General features: G+C 41.4%; 1 protein-coding gene across 1 annotated transcript in view; it reads right to left on the bottom strand.

The window, feature by feature from the left end:
- Positions 1-20,330, bottom strand: part of robo1 (roundabout, axon guidance receptor, homolog 1 (Drosophila)) — a 429,020-nt gene that overhangs the window by 32,486 nt on the left and 376,204 nt on the right. Inside the window, exons 11-19 of the mRNA XM_072460422.1 lie at positions 19,023-19,228; positions 16,747-16,828; positions 15,845-16,013; positions 15,151-15,317; positions 14,347-14,468; positions 8,394-8,628; positions 7,026-7,147; positions 3,580-3,751; positions 960-1,160 (exon numbers count right to left, since the gene is read on the bottom strand). Coding sequence (XP_072316523.1) covers positions 960-1,160; positions 3,580-3,751; positions 7,026-7,147; positions 8,394-8,628; positions 14,347-14,468; positions 15,151-15,317; positions 15,845-16,013; positions 16,747-16,828; positions 19,023-19,228 — 1,476 coding nt within the window. The remainder of the gene's footprint in view (positions 1-959; positions 1,161-3,579; positions 3,752-7,025; positions 7,148-8,393; positions 8,629-14,346; positions 14,469-15,150; positions 15,318-15,844; positions 16,014-16,746; positions 16,829-19,022; positions 19,229-20,330) is intronic.

Below are 20,330 nucleotides of genomic sequence, written 5' to 3'. Positions count from 1 at the left end.
AAAGTCCCTGGGGTGAAGATTTATCATAGTTTATCATCTCAAGTAAGAGTAAACAAATAGTAGAAGAAAGGGGAAAGTAGAAGAAGTAATAGAAAAAGTCACCAACATCTGATTTATGATCACAGGACAAAAGATTCAATCATGCAAAAATATGGTATTTCCATGGATGGAGCACACAAATAATAACTATTAGTAATAACTAAATAACTATGCCTGGTCTGGTTTAATTACATTTTACACCTGTTTTAATATTGGTTTAGACATGGTTTAGACCTGGTTTAGTCATGGTTTAGTCTTCATTTAGTTATAGTTTAGATCTGGTTTAGTCTTCATTTAGTCATGGTTTAGTCTTCATTTAGTCTTGGTTTAGTCTTCATTTAGTCATGGTTTAGATCTGCTTTAGACTTCATTTAGTCATGGTTTAGTCTTCATTTAGTCATGGTTTAGTCTTCATTTAGTCATGGTTTAGATCTGCTTTAGTCTTCATTTAGTCATGGTTTAGTCTTCATTTAGTCTTGGTTTAGTCTTCATTTAGTCATGGTTTAGCCTACATTTAGTCATGGTTTAGACCTGCTTTAGTCTTCATTTAGTCATGGTTTAGTCTTCATTTAGTCATGGTTTAGACCTAGTTTAGTCTTCATTTAGTCATGGTGTAGACCTGGTTTAGTCTTCATTTAGTCATGGTTTAGACCTTTTTCTTATTTAGTACTAGTTTTGACATGGTATAGTTTTAGCCTTGGTATTGACCTGGTTAGCTTTGTCATGGTTTAGTCCTTTATTGGGCATGGTTTAATGCTGCTTTAAACCTGTTTTTGTCCTGCTTTCGTCCAGTTCAGCCCTGGTTTTGACCTTGTTTAATCCTAGTTTAGACCTGTTTTAGTCCTGGATGAGGCCTAGTTTAGTCTTCTTGTAGTTCTGGTTAAGCCCTGGTTTGGTCGTCATGCCGATTGCACACTGACCTTTGCGTATGCCGGCGTAGCTGCTGGACAGTCCGCTCCTCTTCTTGCGGTGTCGGTAGAGCCAGATGCTGAACACCATGAGGATGATCCAACACGCCGCGCCGATGCCCGCGATGAAGGCCGGCTGCTTCACCACGTCAGAGATCTGCTGCGAGAGAGGGTTCCCCGAGTTCACACTCTCCGTCATCCGCCCCGACGAGTCTGAGAAGAAAGAAACACAGGTACGGACAGACTGAGACTGAGGACGTAACCACAGTGACGTCTTTAGTTCACATTTTAACTAACTCACACCTACAGTTCCTCAGATGTGTGACCAGCTTTTTGAAATCCGACTTTCCGAATGACAAAATAAAGTGAATGTGATAGAAAAAGAACTTAACATTAGCTGTATTGTGTTGGGTTAGGGTCAGTTATGAATTATTGAGATCATTACGAAGCCACTAAGCAACTGTAGCCCCTAAACATAAATGTAAATATAACATTTGGTTAACACATGTTTAAGCCTTATTTAAGTCCAGTTAAGCCCTGGTATTTACCTAGTTTAGACTTGGTTTAGTCCAGTATTAGTCTTGGTTTAGACCTGGTTAACTTTATCAGCGGTTTAGTCCTATATTATACCTTGTATAAACCTGGTTTGAACCTGTTTGTCCTGGTTTAGTTCAGTTAAGACCTGGTTTTGGCCTGGTTAAGTCTTCATGAAGTCATAGTCATTTAATCACTAGAAAACCATCAGGGATGCAGAGGCATGACGCAACCACAAGAGGCGCCGTGATGCTAAACAACCACACCTTTTTTGACTGTTTTATTATTGTTCATTGTTTAACGTTGCACCGAACCACCAAAGCAAGTTTCTTTGTTTGTGAATTTTGTTCATTGACGATGGCAATAAACCTTTTCTGATTCTGACCTCCACATTATGCAGCAGTAATGAGCAGAAGGAGCATGTGAGGAGCAGAGGTGAGACGGCCCACGGCTCTGTCTTGTAGAAGAAGGTGAAAAGGCTGTCACGAAAGCCCACCGCTGCCCCTCCTCCTCACACTCAGCTTTATCTCACTGACAGCTCACAACCGGAGGCAAAACTCAATCTAAAGGACTTCCTCCTCGCTATCGTAATCTCCCACAATTCCAATCCCTCCATGTACTATATACATTTATTTTATATTTTTTACTAATGTGTTTGGTAAATGTGAAGTTGCAAGATCAGATGAACACAGACGTGAACACAGACTTGATTTAACCCTTAAGAACAACCCTTCCATAGAAACAAGCAGGAGGAGGCCAGGCCAAGTACGAGCCAGGTGTGTGGAGATGAAAGCCATTGTAAGGACTATTTATGTTTTAACACATTTAGTGCAATAGAAACATTTAATAATGGCTTTGTTCGGATCTATTTTTTGGCTAAATAGTGACATGCTTATACAGTCTTTGGATGATGATATAGCGTGACACTGCAGCACAGGTTTCCCCTTTGATTGCCATGTTTCTTTCCCCACTCAAACCATTCAGCAAAAGTCCTATTCAATCAAACTTATTAAATTTGGTGGTTATTCCGGCGGTGTTTACAGAGTTTAATCCCTTCCATTGCTGAAACTAAGTGTTGAAAGGCTGGGCAGGTCGGGTCTTGAACACGCTTGGCTTCTGTTACAAAAGAACCTGTGTAATTGTGTAGACTTGGCGCAGAGTCATGAAGGAAAAGGTCTTTAGTTTGAGACCACTGGATTATTGCCATCATTATTTGTCAGTTGCTTTTGTGTGGACTGTTCCCTCAGGCAGGAACATTTGGAACATGAGCAGAACGCAACAATGAGTGTTTATGTAAGCTACCGGGAAGAAGTGGGGAGTTTAACTTTTCACTTAGTTAATAACTCAATTGTCCCTATTATACTTTATTTCCTGGTTAAAAAAAAGCTGATAAGGTCTATGATGATAAAATATGCACATATACTTGTTGACAATGCACATGGTCATTTGCAACAAGCAGCAGAGTGGGCGATGGAGTAAAAGTGTCATGGAGTAAAAGTGTCTTGCCCATGGACATAAGGCAACCATCTGGTCCAAGAGTTAGTACTATTTATTGTATTTTAAATTAAGGCGAAACACTACAGGCAAAACTATTTTGGGTCAGTTGAATGTGTGTATGTGGAAACAGCTCCTAATGATGTTTTATTTTTTATTTTATTTAATACATTTTCCAAGCAAAAAATAAATAAATAAAAAATAAATAATAATAATAATGATAATAACAAAAGGACAGGACAAATAATAACAAAAACTCATTTCAAAATCAGAATAACTTTGCTGAATGGAAACACTTTTCATTTTTCTTACATTAAAACAAGTTAACAGCTTTAAATGTATACATCTCAAATTTAAAATTATTTCCTATTCACCTGCTTGCCTATAAAAAAACAACAACCCTACTTTATAAAAATACATTCATTTTCGCAGTTTCTCTTTATTTTTTAATATGTTCTCCATCTTTTGAAGCCATAATTACTTGCTAGATTATTGTATGTACTTGTATTTATTTGTTTCATTTGGTATTGATTTCATTGTTGACACTAGCAGCTGCCTTTTCACACACATGTGATCACACCCTGGTCCGGTTCTGCGTACATACCTAGCTGGAAGTATGTCATCTCACTCTTGACACCGGGGCCTGGTCCGGTGCCGGCTGCCACCTCCACGCTGTAGCGGACCCCAGGGGCCAGGCCTGGGATGAGCACCGACAGGGCGGAGCCGTCCACTGTGCGGTTGATGTGGTAACGGCTCTCGTTTCCAAGGCACCAGATCTGAAAACACAACAGAGCTCATGAATCAGGCAATAAGAAAAACACACATATCAAACAGGACAGTGCAGTCGCTGTAGCCATGTTTCCACTGGCCCAGTTCAACAAATACAGTTACCATCACTGGAAATACAGCGGTTTATCACAAGATCAAGTCCGGGTTTGGTGAGACATTCATATTTTATGTTTCTATCTGCTTTTTTGTGTTTGTGTTCTCTCTTGTCCAATAATCTCACACAAAAGCATTCCAGGAGCTGAAAGTTAGCCAGACCACTTTGGATCACTTAAATGGGCCAGTGTGGTTCACTTACAGCAGTGTAGACACGTTTGGACCGTCCCGATACGCTCCAAAGTGAACCTGTTGAAACGTGGCTAAAGCGACCCCACAATTTAGTAACAAACAAACAAACAAACAAACCAAGAAGAAACAAATCACATTACAAAGTACCATTTACTGGAGTTTCCAACACTAATAAAATACAAAAAATACTCCACTCCAGTCCTCCCATGTCCGCTCCATGACACAGAACAGTCATTGTGCTACACCTCTGGACTTAGGAAACCATTTTGACTTTTCCTTTGACTGTTCCTGCTCAAAACAACGCCAGTGTTCACCGCAGTAGCCATAACACGCGTGAAAGCAGCTCCGACGCTCATGAAAACAAATGGCCAGGCGCATAACCTAATTTGTGCAAGAGGTGAAGTGCCGTCACGTCCAGGGAAAACAGGGCCCCGGGTCCTTATGAAAACGAGACTCTCGCCTCTCCGTGGGGCATAAGACCCCCAGTGTGGAGAGGTATTGTCCCCATTCCTGCCTCCTCACGTAGACACTTTAAAAATGTGTAAACAAATAAGTTCTCAATTCAGGAATGGAGCCAAAAGTGAAGTGGAACATAATGTGTATTATTTTGATGGAAAAACTGGGATTATCTTCAAAATATTACAAAATATGGAGTGTTCGGGTGGTTTTGTGGTTTTTGAGTTAAACCACTCACATTTTCAATATTACTTCAAATTAATTGTTCATTTAATGGGAGATTCCTAGACACTAAGTAAAATCCAGATTTTTTTTTTAGGTTTTACTGGACAAATGCTCAGTAATCTTGGGCCCACAATCATTTTTATTTACCACAAATTCGTTTTTTGAAGCTCAAATATAATGAAATGCTAGAAAAAAAGAGTAAAAATCCATTGTAACCACGAGATTACCACGAGAGGCAACACTAAATAAATGCTGATCACTTAAAGCACTGAATTTATTTGCCATAATTTGTGCTAATATCCTGCTCTGTAACAGCTTTTTTCAATTCCCCTTAATTCAATGCACTCATCTCACTCATCACATGTTATTGCAGGTTTTCACTAATCCATCTTTATGTGCGGAACTCATTTCATAAACACGGTAATCATGTTACGCCAATTTTCAGTAAGATCTAGTTCACTCAAACGCAAAATCAAATATGCAAAATCCCCTCAGAAGATACTTTTTTGCATCTAACGTGTGAACAAAATGAATCAAAAACTGTAATCCTGGAGCTATCAATTTTTCAGATGTATATGTCCCAAATATGTGCAATTTGACATTTTGTACACATAAAATACCTTATTTTTGTATGAAACATTACATGACTAAAAGCTTGTGAAAAATATGTTTTTCCTTACATTTATTTAATTATTTATTTGAATTGATATCTCTACATTTAAGATATGTTTTCTTTACACTAAGCATTTGGATCATCAATAAAATATAAAGTATGAAAGTGATAATAAGTAAACAGATGTATTTGTGTAGCGTTAGTGAGAATGTTTGACAAAGCTTAGAGGACAAAAACGGCCTAATCCAATACAAAATGCTAATTGCAATCGTTTTTTGACACCACCAGATGGCACCGTTCTCATACGCTTCCTGTAACACTCTGGATGTCCTTCTCATTCTCTCCTATTCTCTCCTCTTCCTCCCCCTCACTCCCCTCTCTCTCTCCTCACAGCTGTCTGACAGGAACACAAAGGTAAGTCTGGAGTACGTTCCCCGGAGTCTCCTTTGCCTCCCTCTTTTCCTTCTACTCCAGCACCGGGCCGCTCTGCTTGTCTTCCGGAGGCGGTTGCCAGGAGACTAGGATGGCTGTCCCGTTATACTTTTTAATCCCGAGGTCGATCGCGGCAAAATAGGTTTGGTAATTTCCAAGTTTGTGTCGCTGTGAGACGTGGCTCAAGCTAAAGTAAACACGATACTGCTTCCAGTTTAGCCTTAGCTTTTTCTCCATTTATCAGTCTGTATCGGTGGTTCCAAACCTTTTCCTCCCAGGGACCCCTCGTTTACCCATGGATACGTTGGCGACCCAAACATCCTTCTCATACCTGATGAGCTACTGCCTTTCTTGTTGATGAATACGTTGTAGAGCATTAATTATACTTTATAGAAGCAATTAACATGCCATCCCTTCATTAAAATCAACAGTCTAGTTTGAGACCCTGGGGACCCCCTAAGAATCTTTAGGGGCCATGGCTGGGCATGACTGCTCTACATCACGTTTTAAGCGAGACATATTATACAAAATCAAATTTAATGAGCTTTTAGCCTTGTTACAGAGTGTTTCCCCATCATTAATTTGTTCAAAGTTGTATTTAGTTTGAGTAATTCTTTATTGTCCTGCAGCTGAGGCTAGAGTGCTCAGAAAATTCCTGTTGTCACCTACCACCTATCCCCGCCCACATCCCTGTATTTAGTGTGATTATATCTTATATAGAAAAATGATGACGCAGTGACACATGCAGGGTTCTAAGATGTTACCACATTAAAAAAAGAAAAGAATCTGCAGCTCAATGAAGAGGCGGAGCTTATCAGTTCTGTAGTTTTGAACAGGAAGTCAATGGACCTGTTTCTGTTACTAAGCTGTTTTAGATCAATATTGCAGTTTAAAAAGTGGCTATGTGACATTTCAGAATCATGTGTCACTTGGACACTTAATCTGTCAAAGTAGGACGAAGAATATATCCCCTTTTAAGACAGTGGAGACACATACGGACCGCTTCAAACTGCATCAAAGCAAACGGTAGAAACAAGCTTTATTCGCCAGCTACTCGTGCCTCTCAACCAATCAACTCTCAACACAGTTATATAAATGCACTCTCTTCACTTTCATCCTGCCATTTTAGCTAAACCAAAACCAAATCAGCCTTTTCTGTTCACGTTTGCCCTGCGGAGTCTCCCTCCGACAGACTCACAAAGCTCCGTCTGGAGTACGTTCCCCGGAGTCTCCTTTCCCTCCCTCTTTACCTTGTACTCCTGCACCAGGCCGTTCTGCTCGTCTTCCGGAGGCGGTTGCCAGGAGACCAGGATTGCTGTCCCGTTGTCCCCGCTCTCTGTCACCTTGACGTCTCGGGGTGGGGCGCTGGGGGCTGGGACAAAGCAAAAAGAAAGGAACAGCAGACCTTAAAACATGAAGATTTTTCACTGCAGCTATGACTACATTAGTGAAAAATGTTTAATAAAAATCTTATCTTTTGATCCCTTGATGTCTTTTTGATCAAATTACATTTAGTTAATCCAAGTAGGACTGAGTTAATTCAAGGAAAATGACCTCAGAAAAGGTTTAATTATTATAATACCTGTAAAAGAAAAGTCACAATATCGCATTTATTACGATTATCCATTAATTAATTTTGTTTTTCTTTATTATACCTTATATTCTACAATTATTTTTAACAGTGGATCAGTCTTTATAATTAATCGTTGCAGCCCTGGTTTATAGACTCTAAAAAGCATAACACATTTCTTTATAACAAAGACAGCCACATTATACAGTCTGAATGTCAAAAAAAGTCAAATGTTCTTCAACAACACACAGTAATCGCAAATATTACACCCAGTATGATATGATAGATATGATTTCTTTGCAGTGCTGCGTCTGCCCTCGTCTCCGCCTCTGTCAAACTCTGCCCTTTATCTCCCCAACAGTCCGAATATCGACAAAGAACAAAGCGCTAACGCCCAATTAGCATGCTGTCATCAGACACACCCATGTTTGAAATATCCAGCATGAAAAAAGAGAACGTGGGTTTGCTCAAAGTGGAGCCGACCTCTAAGGTAAATATGGCAGAAAACCACATTTTAAATCCTAGCTCAGATTTTAGCATCATTATTTTCAACATGATCCCAAGAATTCTTCCAAGTTGTTCATAAAAATACAACCGCCACAAATTAGACTTTTGATATTTCTAGGACATGGCATTATATTTTATATGTTTTATGGTTCTTTAATAACTTCCTGACTATAACATTTATGCAGCACCACGCCCAGAGGCAGCGCTGTGACAGAGCACTGCAAATACTTTTAAATGATTCCACTGAAGAAAGACATAGTACATTAATTTACACTCAATATAACTTAAAGAAGAAACTATGATTTTGTCTGCTTTATAGTTCCAATCTATAATCAATATTTTATATTTTGGACGGTTTAAATGGCAATATTACTGTAAAACCTATAATCCCTTAATAAATATGATGATATAAGGAAGACGGTTTCTTTCCACAACAAATCAACCACATTTATATCTAAACAAAACCTAGTTAAAGATCATTATTTGTGTGCAAAACTTAACATCAGTCAAACACTAAAAGGTCAACCTGCTCCGCCTGTACCTTCCTCCAGCGTCTTCCCGATCTTCATGTCGCTGTCCGTGCCCTGGAACTCGTTGAAGAATGGCCGAACTTTAAACTCATAGGTGACGCCTTTCCGGAGCTGGGGTACCACGGCGCTGTCCTCACCCGCCGTACGCACCTCGAACACAGACCAGTCGCTCCTCACCTGGCCCTCGGCTGGAGAGGGCCGGTACAGCACTTTGTAGCCCTGGATGTACTGGGACTGCTGCTCCACCTGCACACAAACGACATGTTGAGAATTATAAGCCTGTTGCGACTGGCTTGATTGGTTCATGCTCTTGGGTTCGGGGTGGTTCATGGCCGACCTCAGCCATTCACAAAAAGCCGTTTAGTAATTTTTTTGTGCTGGGAAACGTGGCTAAATCTAGAGTAAACAAAAAACGTACAGTTTATCGCTATCATTTTTGCATTTATTTCACTTCCTAGTGCCTTTACATTGCATATTCACCTCTCTTTATGTAATGCATTGGGTTTGGATAATAACAAATGCATAGTGCACTGGAAATTGGAAATTGAGTTAGCCCTTTGTCGATAAACAGGAAACAGCTAATGCTAAGGTGCACTAGCTTTTGCAAAGCATGAAGCCTCAACATTTCAGGTACCATCATTGGAAATCCAGGGTGTTTGGGGAGAAATTATGTTTGTATCCATTTTTTGTCATATTTTGACCTTTCTGATTGTATACATAATGATAATGAGAAAATATAAAATACGATCTTTCTTCAACACACGTTATGAATAATCCAGAGCGTCGGCCGGGTGGTTTTGGTGTTTTATTTTAGATATTAATTTGCGTGTCAAACTTGCATATGAGCTAAAAGACTAACTAACTTTAAGTGGATATTTCTGGTAAGAATCTAGTCAAATTAACCATCCGCTTTTACCTGTGAGAAAAGCAGATAAGTGACATAAATATCACAAAATAAACATGTTAGATACTGCAATATGGGGATTGGCTTAACCATTAATTTGTATGTGATGAAACGTTCGATTTGACATAACTCTGGTTAGCATCAACCAAGTGTAAGAGCTTGTAAGAGCATCTATGAATGTCCAACTGTTAGCACGGTCCTTTGGCTGGCATTGATCTGGCCTCTTCCCAAGTGTTCGGACCACAGCGCCCCTCCCCCCAGGCCCCGGCTGCTGCTCAGAGTGGCAGAGAGTGGGTGCCAGCCTGCCCTGTGCTGATAGAACACACTTGACTGCTGTTAGAATATTACTAGAGAAGTGGAAGAGCGGAGTGTGGCGGCAATTAAGTATTGAACAGATGTGAAGGAGACAGGAAGGAGGGGGATTAGTACTTTAAGTGCCTCTCACACAGAGAAACACAGATAACAGGATTATAATTAAGACAAAAATGTCCCCTATTTGACAATTTTAGACGTTTTTAGTGTAACTTCCTGGTTTGACATGGACAGCATACATACTGGAGGATGACTGTGTTCCAGTCATCCTCCAGTTATCAAGTTGGAAACACTATTTATTACAGTTTATTACAGTACCGACTCAATCAAGTAATAAGTGTTCAAATCAGCCATTTAAGTAAATTTATTGACCTGTACATCCAAGATGGCGCCGGTGACGAATGCCCTGGCATTGCTTTTTTTAGCATCTGCTGGAGATTTTGCTCTTTTTTGGCCCAAAAAGTGAGACGCCGCAGATGAGAAAAGCGTGCTCCAGTGCACTACCGAAGATGTTCGCTCACTCAGCAACAAGATGTATGAACTGGCGCTGCTGAAGAAACAGAGACTTTTCTTCGTTTCCTTTATGTGCTTCATGGAGATGTGTTACCTCCAGTCGTTCCCAGACTGTGTGCTGCATAGGGAGCAGTTAGAGCTCCTCTGCGCCATTAGACAAAGAGATCTCTTCGGAAAAACAAGAGGCGGAGGCGTTTGTTTTTTTCGTCAACAACGCCTGGTGTTCCGATGTGACTTGATCTCCAAATTCTGCTCTCCTGTTCTGGAATATTTCTTCAATAACTGCGACCATTCTTCTCTCCACGTGAGTTTACCACATTCATTCCGGCCGCTGTTTACATTCCACTGAGCAATAACGTGCAGGAGGCTCAGCGTGCGCTCGCAGACCGGGTTCTGAGTGTGGAGTGGACCCTCCCGGACTCCTTATTTATTATCGTTGGGGATTTAACAAGGGAAATCTGAACCATGAACTACCAAATTACAGACGGTTTATTAAAGTCCAGACCAGAGTAGAAAAAGCTTCAGTTGTAGTCATCTGGACTCAGTTTGAAAAATTAGACGTTTCGACTCTCATCCAAGAGTCATTGTCAATAAAAGAATTTAGATCGGGAACTCCGATATTAATACTGTTCTGTGGTAAGACCCGCCCATTGGGCGGAGCCTTCCTGAAGTAGAAGGAGTTGTTTGTTTCAACAGAAACTCCCCCTTGTATCTACCGAGCTAGCCTATTCAGAATCTTAATGGGCTATTAGAATCCTCTTTGTCTTTGTGAGACCCTGGCTCAACCACCCTGAGTACCTGATTAGCATCCGAATGTCCTTGTCCTGGTCCTCTACCTTTCCAGGGGTTCAGTAACCCATTATAAATAACAGGAAGATTAAACCTTAGCCCTCCATTTCTGTTTAAAGAAGGTCTTTCTTTTTTAACAAAAATAGCTTCCTTGACTCCTCTTTCAAACCATCTTTTCTCCCTGCTTAAAACCTTCACCTCACCGTCTTCAAACGAGTGATTAGAGGCTTCAAGATGGAGATGCACGGCACTCTGTGGTCCTGAACTTGTATTTCTTCTGTGCTGATAGAGCCTCTTGTGTAGAGGCTGTTTAGTCTCACCTATGTACCGTTCTTTACAGCTTTCTTCACTGCATTGGATCGAATAAACTACATTGCTCTGTTTTTGAGTCGGCAACTTGTCCTTAGGGTGAACCAGTTTTTGTCTTAAAGTGTTTCCTGGTTTAAAATAAACAGGGACTTCGTGTTGTCTAAAAATTCTCTGCAGTTTTTCCGACAGGCCAGACACATAAGGGATAGAAACACCCTTCCTTCTCTGTTCAGTTTCCCTTTTGTCCTGCTTTTTGGTTCTCTTCACTCTGTTGAGAGCCCAAGCGGGGTAACCACAGGCTGAGAGGGCATTTCGGACATGTTTTTCCTCTTTCTTCTTGCCCTCTGAGCTGGTGGGCACACCTTGAGCTCTGTGTTGTAAGGTTCTGATCACACCCAGCTTGTGCTGTAGTGGGTGGTTGGAACCAAAGAGCAGATACTGGTCCGTGTGTGTAGGTTTCCTATATACTTCTATTTGGAGTTTCCCGTCCTCTCCTCTGATCGTGGAACAATCAAGAAAGGCCAAGCGATTCTCCTTAGCGTCTTCTCTTGTAAACCTGATATGTGGGTCCACAGCATTGATGTGATCAGAGAAGGTTTCCAGCTCTTGTTTCTTGATTGTTACAAAAGTATCATCGACATAGCAGAGCCACAGTTTTGGGGCTATGCCTGAGAATGAGGACAGTGCCTTCTTCTCAAAGTGCTCCATGTACAGGTTGGCCACTATGGGAGAGACGGGCGAGCCCATGGCACAGCCATGAATCTGTCTGTAAAATTGTCCCCGGAATTGAAAGTAAGTGGTGTTCAGACAGATGTCCAACAGTTTACATATGTGTTCAGGTGTCAGTTTGGTCCTTTCCTGTAGGGTGGTGTCTTCCTGCAGTCTGATCCTCACTGCTGCTACTGCATCAGAGGTCGGGATGCAGGTGAACAGGGACACAACATCATATGAAACCATGAGGTCATCTGGGTCCAGTTGGAGATGTTTCACTTTATCCACAAAGTTGTGCGTGTTTTCCACATGATGTCCAGACCAGAGAGAATAACACGCTAGATCACTGTTACATAACAGTCAGTAACGCCTTTTGCACCGTGGCCGGCAATCACGCCATGGTTCACCTGATCCCCATGTACAGAGGCTGAAGCTCTCCAAACCTGTAGTGAGGACTTCTAAAAAGTGGAACAGCGATGCAGTGGAGGAGCTGTGACGTTATGCATTAGATTCTGTGAGGACAAAATTATAACTACATGCACCAGGGTGAGTTATAACGATGACAAGCCCTGGTTTACACCAAAACTGAGGCAGTTAAGGCAGTAGAAGGAGTAAACTATGGATTTAGCAGAGAAGTAGATCACAGTACAATCCGCGTTTGGAGCAGCAGTTCTCTGACAACTACCCCGCCATTGTGTGGAGAGGTCTCCGGCTTCTCACCAACTACAAGCCCAGAGCCCCCACGCTGCTGATGACTGAAACTGACTGATAAGCTAGTCTCCTTTAAGTCAAGATTTCACACTCCCCCCTCCCGCAACGTGGACTCCTCTGCCAACCCAACCCTGGTCCCCCCGACCTCCCCCATGACTTTCTCAGTACAGAGACAGGATGTGAACAGGCTTTTTCGGAAATACAACCCCCAAAAAGCTGCGGGACCAGACAATGTCTCCCCCTCCACCCTGAGTCACTGGTTAAACTGCAACACTGCGGTTCGGTCCATTGTTTCAGATTGACTGCACCTCCCTAGGATGACTGGCGAGTGCTGAGGGGGTGGAGAAAAATGGCTCGAGTCAAGCCGGACACTCAATCTTGCCTTGACTGCCTCAGATCACGCACAATTGTTGAATTAAATTAATGTATAGCCTGAGTTTGAAAGTCCTCTATTTCTTTTTCACAACACGAACTGTAACTTGTTCACTATGAAACAGAATGCACTGCTCTCTTAGACAACACATAGTTTATGAATGATCATGGGTCTAAATAAGTCCTCTATTGGAAAACATGCTCTGTCATTACGACTTTAATCCAGTTCAAGGAGGAGCACGTTTCTGATCACAGACCAATCAATCACAAGTATTTTCCTGTCATGCACAGGGCCAAGAAGCGACTGGTCTCATTTGGATCTCACAAGCTTTCTGTTACTGACATACTTGTGACTTGAAGAAATTGGGATTAAGTCTGACTGACAAAATCTAACTACGGTGCACTAGATCAATGAATCCTGGCGATAGATATGACGATAAGTTTATAAGCCACATTAAATCCTTCCAGAGGTTGAATCCATTCACTCCACACTAGTGACCTGCTCTGGCTTCTCCTCCTCTGCCCACATCCTCTCCATAAACCCGCCGATGATGGATGGACCTCAGAAAGGGGGAAAATACAAAAAGGATACTACCATGTCCCGGCTAATATTCACTATTACAGGCCAGTTTCCCCCCCGTCTGCTCTGAAAGTTCCATGTTCCGACCGGTTTGGCCTCGCTTTAATCCTTTCCCAATGTGGACCCTCTTGGCTTCTTCTTCTCCTTTGTGAGAAGCTAAATCCTTGCACAGTTTTCAGCTAATCAAGACCACCTGAACGTATTACGAGGGAATGGCGCAGAATGGTTAACAGCTTTACAGGAGCCTGCTGCCAATTTCTACTGGGAGGATACAGGAATGTTAGCATACTGGGCTAATTGGAGAAGTTGTAAGTAATGAGCAGTGTATCCAGCTATGTCCGTGCAAACCTTCAGTCGTCCAGAAAGGTTCCAAAGCAGAAGCAGTTTGAATTCTGTCACCTGGGCAAACGTTTTGAGAGAGAAGACGTTTGGACACTGATCCAAGTTACTAGGATCTGCTGCCTTATATCTGTCTTAAGAGAGGAGCTACACTGAACTACATTGAAAATAACCTGCCCTAGAAAAGCCAGAAATGTCAGATAGGTCATATTTAGCATAATAGTTCAAGCCTCTAGTTTTGCTTTAAGCCAGAGGATGGAAGTATAAATGAGTGACAGATTGTACCTCAATTTCAGTTAGGAGATGGAAAACAAAGGGCTAATCAGAGTGTGCTGATAAGAATTAGAGGACCAATTAGGAGCTTGAACAATCATGCTAAATATGTCGCTGTTTGGATGTTCCTGTGTTTCTCGACTCCACTCACCGTCCACTGCACGCGCACCGAGGACGAGGACAGGATGGTGGGGTTGTGCAGATGGATGAGCACGTCTCCCAGCTCCTTCTGGATCTGCCGGTGGTCCACGCCCTGGCTCGTGGGGGGGATGTCTGCCAAAAAAACACAGCTATGTAATTCCCCAAAGACGACAAAGCAGAGCCACATAAATAGCGCGGTCAACCAAATCGTTGTATTTGTTATGATTTTGATTTTGCTTCCACATTTAAACTAAGAATTCTTGGACATTGTTTGAGCTGGAATCCCTTTGGTTGGTGGGCTAACACTCAACCCACTTTGCGCACGCCCTGCCAACAGTTGGATTTGTCACAGTTTTTCAAAGTCTGCCCGTCCAGATACTCTACAAGCGCTGAAGTTGCTTTTTTTATGGGTTTCAGAATGATGAAACATTAGGACCATTGCCATTGGGATTAACAATTTAAGACAACACGTTATATCTTTTGAATGGAAAAAAGTTCTCAAAATGTTGCATATAACAAGGTGCTGAAACCCATGAACAGTTTTCTTGATGAATACTTGCTCAAAGTCCATTAAAACATGTATGTAAATAAAGTCTGATTTCTAATGTAAAACTTTGATGATGAGATATTGTTTTATTCTTTTTCTAAGAATAAACTCCAACATTTACCTTGGGGCCACATCGAAAGAATACATAAAGGTAAAATACACAAGGTAAAAGAAAAAAAGTTGCCAAATCGGGAGTTCATATGCACATAGTTAGCAACTGTCAGACCGTTCTAATAATAATCTTAACTTGCACGGTAGTTCTCCCACCTTGAGTCTTGATGGCGTCAGCGATGGGGCTGGGGTCGCTGAGGCCGTATGCGTTGGCCGCTCTCACCAGGAACAGGTAGACTGCGCTGGGCCGGAGTCCCTTCAGTACAAAGGTCTCAGTCTTCACATGCTCTGCCAGGGTCTGCCAGCTGCTGCCCGACGCATGGCTGTGCACACAACACAAATAGAATCCATGGCTGACACTGGGTTGTTCAAAAACCAAAACCATTTTCACGGTTAAAAATGTATGGCATTTGCCCCCTCATGTATCACCATCTCTCCTAGTTACGGTTAAGATACAAAGGTACATTCCACAGGTATCCATCAATTTCCATTGTTGGTGGTTTATGTCCTAGATACTTAATTATGAAGTCAAATGAAGACAGTCTGCAGTGCCTTACAATAGGACAATCCCACACACGATAGTTCAATTCAATTCAATGTATTTTTTTAACGCCCAAAATCACAACAGCGGTTGTCTCGGAGGGCGACAGTAAAAAAACTGATTAAACAATGTTCATAGGGACTTGGCAATGTCCCAGGGTAGGGGGACCCTTAGACCCTCCTTAAAGTAGTAATAGTGATGACACTTGACAGCCACCAGTACTTCCCTGTGAATAATGTGCACTTTGACATGTTTTTTTATTAAATACTGTGATGTGGTGTTTTACCTAAAGAGGTGTGCAAGGCTTACCTGAAGGCCTCAATGACATAGGAGGTGGGCGTGGCTCCTGAGAGTAGGTTGGGTCTCCAAGACAGGGTGACAGAGGTGCGGGTGACCTCAGTGACCTCGGGTTTGGAGGGGGCAGAGGGGATGAGGGCCGGGTCCGTCGGTCTGTTGGGCTGGACTTGGGCTCCAAACTCTGAAGGGACAAAGACGTGAAGGGTCTACTGTATAAAGATGCCCCAACCCATATACGGTACTATTAAGAATAGTTTTACTTTTCACAATCAGTGCCCATTCTTATGCACAATTTATAGAAACACATTAACATTAGGGTGGTTGACTTTAAGTTTTCTTTCTGGTTTTATTTGTATTTTAAATTGTTCAGCTTTTCCATTTCATGTGTTTGATTTATTATTTTTTGTTCATCATTTTGTCTAACTGCTATGCGTATGTATTTTTGCGTCTGTATTTCTTTTTTTTCAATTGAAGATTTTATCCTATCGACATTTTTGCCAAACATAAATATTTAAAAATGATATACAGGAATGAATTTAGAAAAAGTACGAATTAACAGATAACAACATACAATGTACAACATATTGATATATCCATTTTGGGAAAGTATAAATGTGCAGACAACATGATACTCAAAATATCTCAAACAATTGCTTTTACAAAAATATTTATTTTTAATACATTTTGTAAATACATTGTTTATATTTGAGTTAATCTACACTTATATATTTAATTCTAAGACCAGTTTAAGTTAAAGTGGCGCTAAAATAAATCAAGATATCAAAACGACATTGTGATTCCCATAGTATTACACTGGTATTGCACATCACTTGTAAAATCACTAGGTTTGCTTCACAAAAATAATAGCATGTTGTCAACACCTGTAGATAGTTATATGGTAAAAAAACTCTCACCTTGAACCTCTAAGTGTGCCCTCCAGGACGCCTCCCCGCTCGGCGTTGAAGCGATGCAAGCGTACATGCCACTGTCGCTGAGCTGGGGACAAAATAGAGTTTAAATTGTAATGATGAATAAGAACTATAATAAGTCTCCATAATAGCCCCCCTCATTCCCTCTCTCGCGCTGCGCAGTGTCAGGCAGCTGTCGGTGTTTGCTAATCTGCGTCCCATCCTTCACACCACGCACTGAGCCACAGCAGCTGCACAGGCCAAACGCCTCGGATCCAGTCCAAGGGAAAGATGTTCACAGGGTCCAACGCTAATTACACACTATTTTCCTCAGTATTAAGATAGAGGTGTGAACTCCTCCATGAAACAGATGAGCATCTTTGGCATCTAATGTTGACAAAATTGGTCTACAAAAAGCACACATGAGTTCATATCAGTCGGGCGTTGCCCACGTCAGGAATTGAGTTAGAGATAAACAAACCTAGCTTGTCATAATGTAAGCATGCAGTTGTAACGGACGTGATTCAACGGTGATGTGCTCAGAATGAGTCCGCCCATGATGTATGGACTTAAAAACATCTCAGAGGTTTACCTATGACATCACAAAACTGGGAAATTTGGAATGAAGAACTTTTTGCTCGGATAAGAGAGGACTAAACTAAACTAGTATGAGTGATGTGAATAAAGCTAAATACAACTCCAGACATGTTTGGATGAGGGAAAGCATGATTAAAGTATGATGTTACATGTATCCTTCAAGGCTATGTTATAGGTACACATTTCGGTCCCTGTATGGAAATTGGTCCTCTGCTTTTGACCCATCCATTCTACAATTTGGCTCTTGTGCATGGAATAGGTTGATAAGGAACCTGGACAACTCAAAGGAAACTCTCTGCAGTGTTAGCATTTGAAGGAAGGGAAGTAGGATATAAGATCTGGAAACTGAACCCAGGACCTTGTTGAAATCAGGCCAGATATAACAGCCCCTACATCCAGACAAAAAATAACTCTTCACTATATTTGATCTAGACGTACACAAATCAAAAAACTCACTATTAAGATAGATGCAATAGTTCCATGTGAAAAGTTCCTGGCAGCCTATACTTTGAGATTGGCAGGTGCTTTGATGAGGAGGTGTGTGAGAGAACAAGCTAAACTAAAAAGTGTGTTTGGTCCAGAAAACTATTGAAATTCTTCCACCCGCATTAGTTGAAATGACACCTCGCATCAACAACCTCTTTATTAAATTAATCACATGGTGCCAAATTCAGTTATGTTTCGTTCACTATGAATTAAGTCTTTATTCATGCTTTATTAAGCCAGAAATAAGTGTAGTTATTATAAAGTGTTACCAATTTATTTGACTAGTCTTAAAACATAAACTAAAAATAAGTGAGTACCAATTTCCATGCAGACCAGAAATCTAATGATTACCGGTATCTGATTTTAAAAATATGATCAGATCTAATTCTAAATATTGGGTTATCTGATTATTCTAGTAATCTGATTTTTTTTAAGTGCACAGAATCGGATCCATGGCAGCTGACACTACACTTCCATCCCAAACCTCTTCATTAGCCTGATGGCAGCTTGACTTTGACGCCTGTATTATGGAAACACGCCTGCGGAGAAGACTCGCCTCACCCGGCTGGCTTGCACCGAACGGCTAATCAAACGCCACCCACTGCATCGCCACACGCCACGGCAGGCATCGCTGTCCCGAGACTGACGCGACCTCACCCCCCGACCCAAACACACACACACTAAAACACATACAGGAGCAGTTACACGCCGTGTTGCACCCCGGGCTTTGATTGACAGGCCGGTGGAGGCGGGGCTGGCAGGAACACAAGCTTTATTTGGGCAGCAGCAGAGGAGCGCCGCAGCGTACAAGACGGGATACTCACCGACGGATTTTGACAGTTTTAGATTTGTGAAAAAATAGGTGAAAATGATCCCAATAGAAGGGAAAATTGTCTTCAAAAATATCCAGATCTATACTAACCAGTAACTCGATTTCAATGAACAAATAAGTACATAAATGCTTATTGCATTAGCTCAAAGGTTAAGGACACAGAAATTAAAGTTTGTGCCAACAGTAAGTTTTACACTTATGGGGGAAACCAAACACCTTCCAGACAACAAAGACCAAGCAAAGCCTGAGAATCCAAACCAGGACCGTCCTTCTTGCTGTGAGGCGAGAGTAATAACCACTTTAGAAAGATTAGAAATGTGATATTTGCTAATCACTTCCCACAGTTCTCTTTCTGGTGGTGCATTACCTTGGCGTATCGGATCTGCAGCGCTCCCGTGTCCAGCTGCTTGACCCTGGAGTCGTGAGTGGACACCAGCACCCCGTCCTTCCTCCACAGGATGGTGGGGATTGGCGTCCCCGAGGCCTGGCAGCTCAGCACCACTGTCCCGTCCACCGCCACAGTCTGGTTGATGGGGCCCTGCCGGATCACTGGAGGAGGCCGGTCCGACACCACTGGGAAAGACGCAGAGGGAAAAAGGCAGTTTTGGGTTGACGTTTTAGAATTGTTTTCATGGAATTTTAAACAAATCTTGAAAAATGCTCATAACAAGTCTATGCGAGCATAGTAGACCTCTACATCTCTGCCTTTGATGTCACAAATCTGGGAAATCTGAAAGCCAATGTTTTTGAGAGAAGGAGAAAACAAGCTACAACTCCAGATTATATTGTCATGAGGAAACAATGGAAACAATAAAAGCTCAAAAGAGTACATTTTGAAACATTTTTCCTTTCATTGTCTTGATTTAGTTCAGTTTGAGCCTTAGTTTAGGCTTGATTTAGTCCGAGACACACCCCTCGGCCACAACACCAAACGTTGCAACAAACAATGAGAAAATATGCAGACGAGTAACAAGGCGACCGGAGCGTGTGAGCCACAGTCACCCAATAAAGTCTGAGAGGAGACATGCAACAACTGTAGTTCTCATGGCATCCAGACTAGATTAAAGGGCCTAACTTTGGACTCAACCAAGAGTAAAAGGTGTCAAATAAAGGAATAGGAAATTGGAATAAATTACAGTCAGTGACAAAAAAGAACAAAATCTTTAGAATGTAAGATGTTCTTCGAATTGGCACATATTTTTGAGCTTTTTTGAGCTTTTGACCATGTGATATTGCTTACTGGTCATCAAAAACATACCTGGAGTTGTATTTGACTTGTTTAATTCATCTTGTTTATGAGTTTGTTGTCTCTGAGCCTCCCAAATCACTCAGTTTGAATGTCTGTTACATGTAAGAATCCAGATTTTTCCTGTTCAGCTTTTAAGTCCATAAACCATCACAGGAATTGTTTTGCGGTCAAATTGTGTTCACAACAAACGTATGGCTCTGTTAGCATAGTATTCACATTGCCTAAGGGTTTCATTTATTTATTATGTCATTGTTCATTTGCACTATTGACAGCAGAGGGAGTTCCAAAGCCTAAATACCTCATTGGAAACAGAAGTAGTGTAGTAGTTTGTAAAGTGTTTTCTTTTAATTATTTCAAATTAGAAAATGTGAAATACTAAAGCCAAAGTGATCCAAAGAATGTTTAAAAAGCCAATTAAAGCCACAA

This window comes from Eucyclogobius newberryi, unplaced genomic scaffold (assembly GCF_026437365.1).
Source record: "Eucyclogobius newberryi isolate DKJ021-1_F unplaced genomic scaffold, fEucNew1.0.hap1 SCAF_10, whole genome shotgun sequence".
Lineage (NCBI taxonomy): Eukaryota > Metazoa > Chordata > Actinopteri > Gobiiformes > Gobiidae > Eucyclogobius > Eucyclogobius newberryi.
Note: the sequence above shows the minus strand (reverse complement) of the source record. Positions and strands in the feature narration are given on the sequence as shown.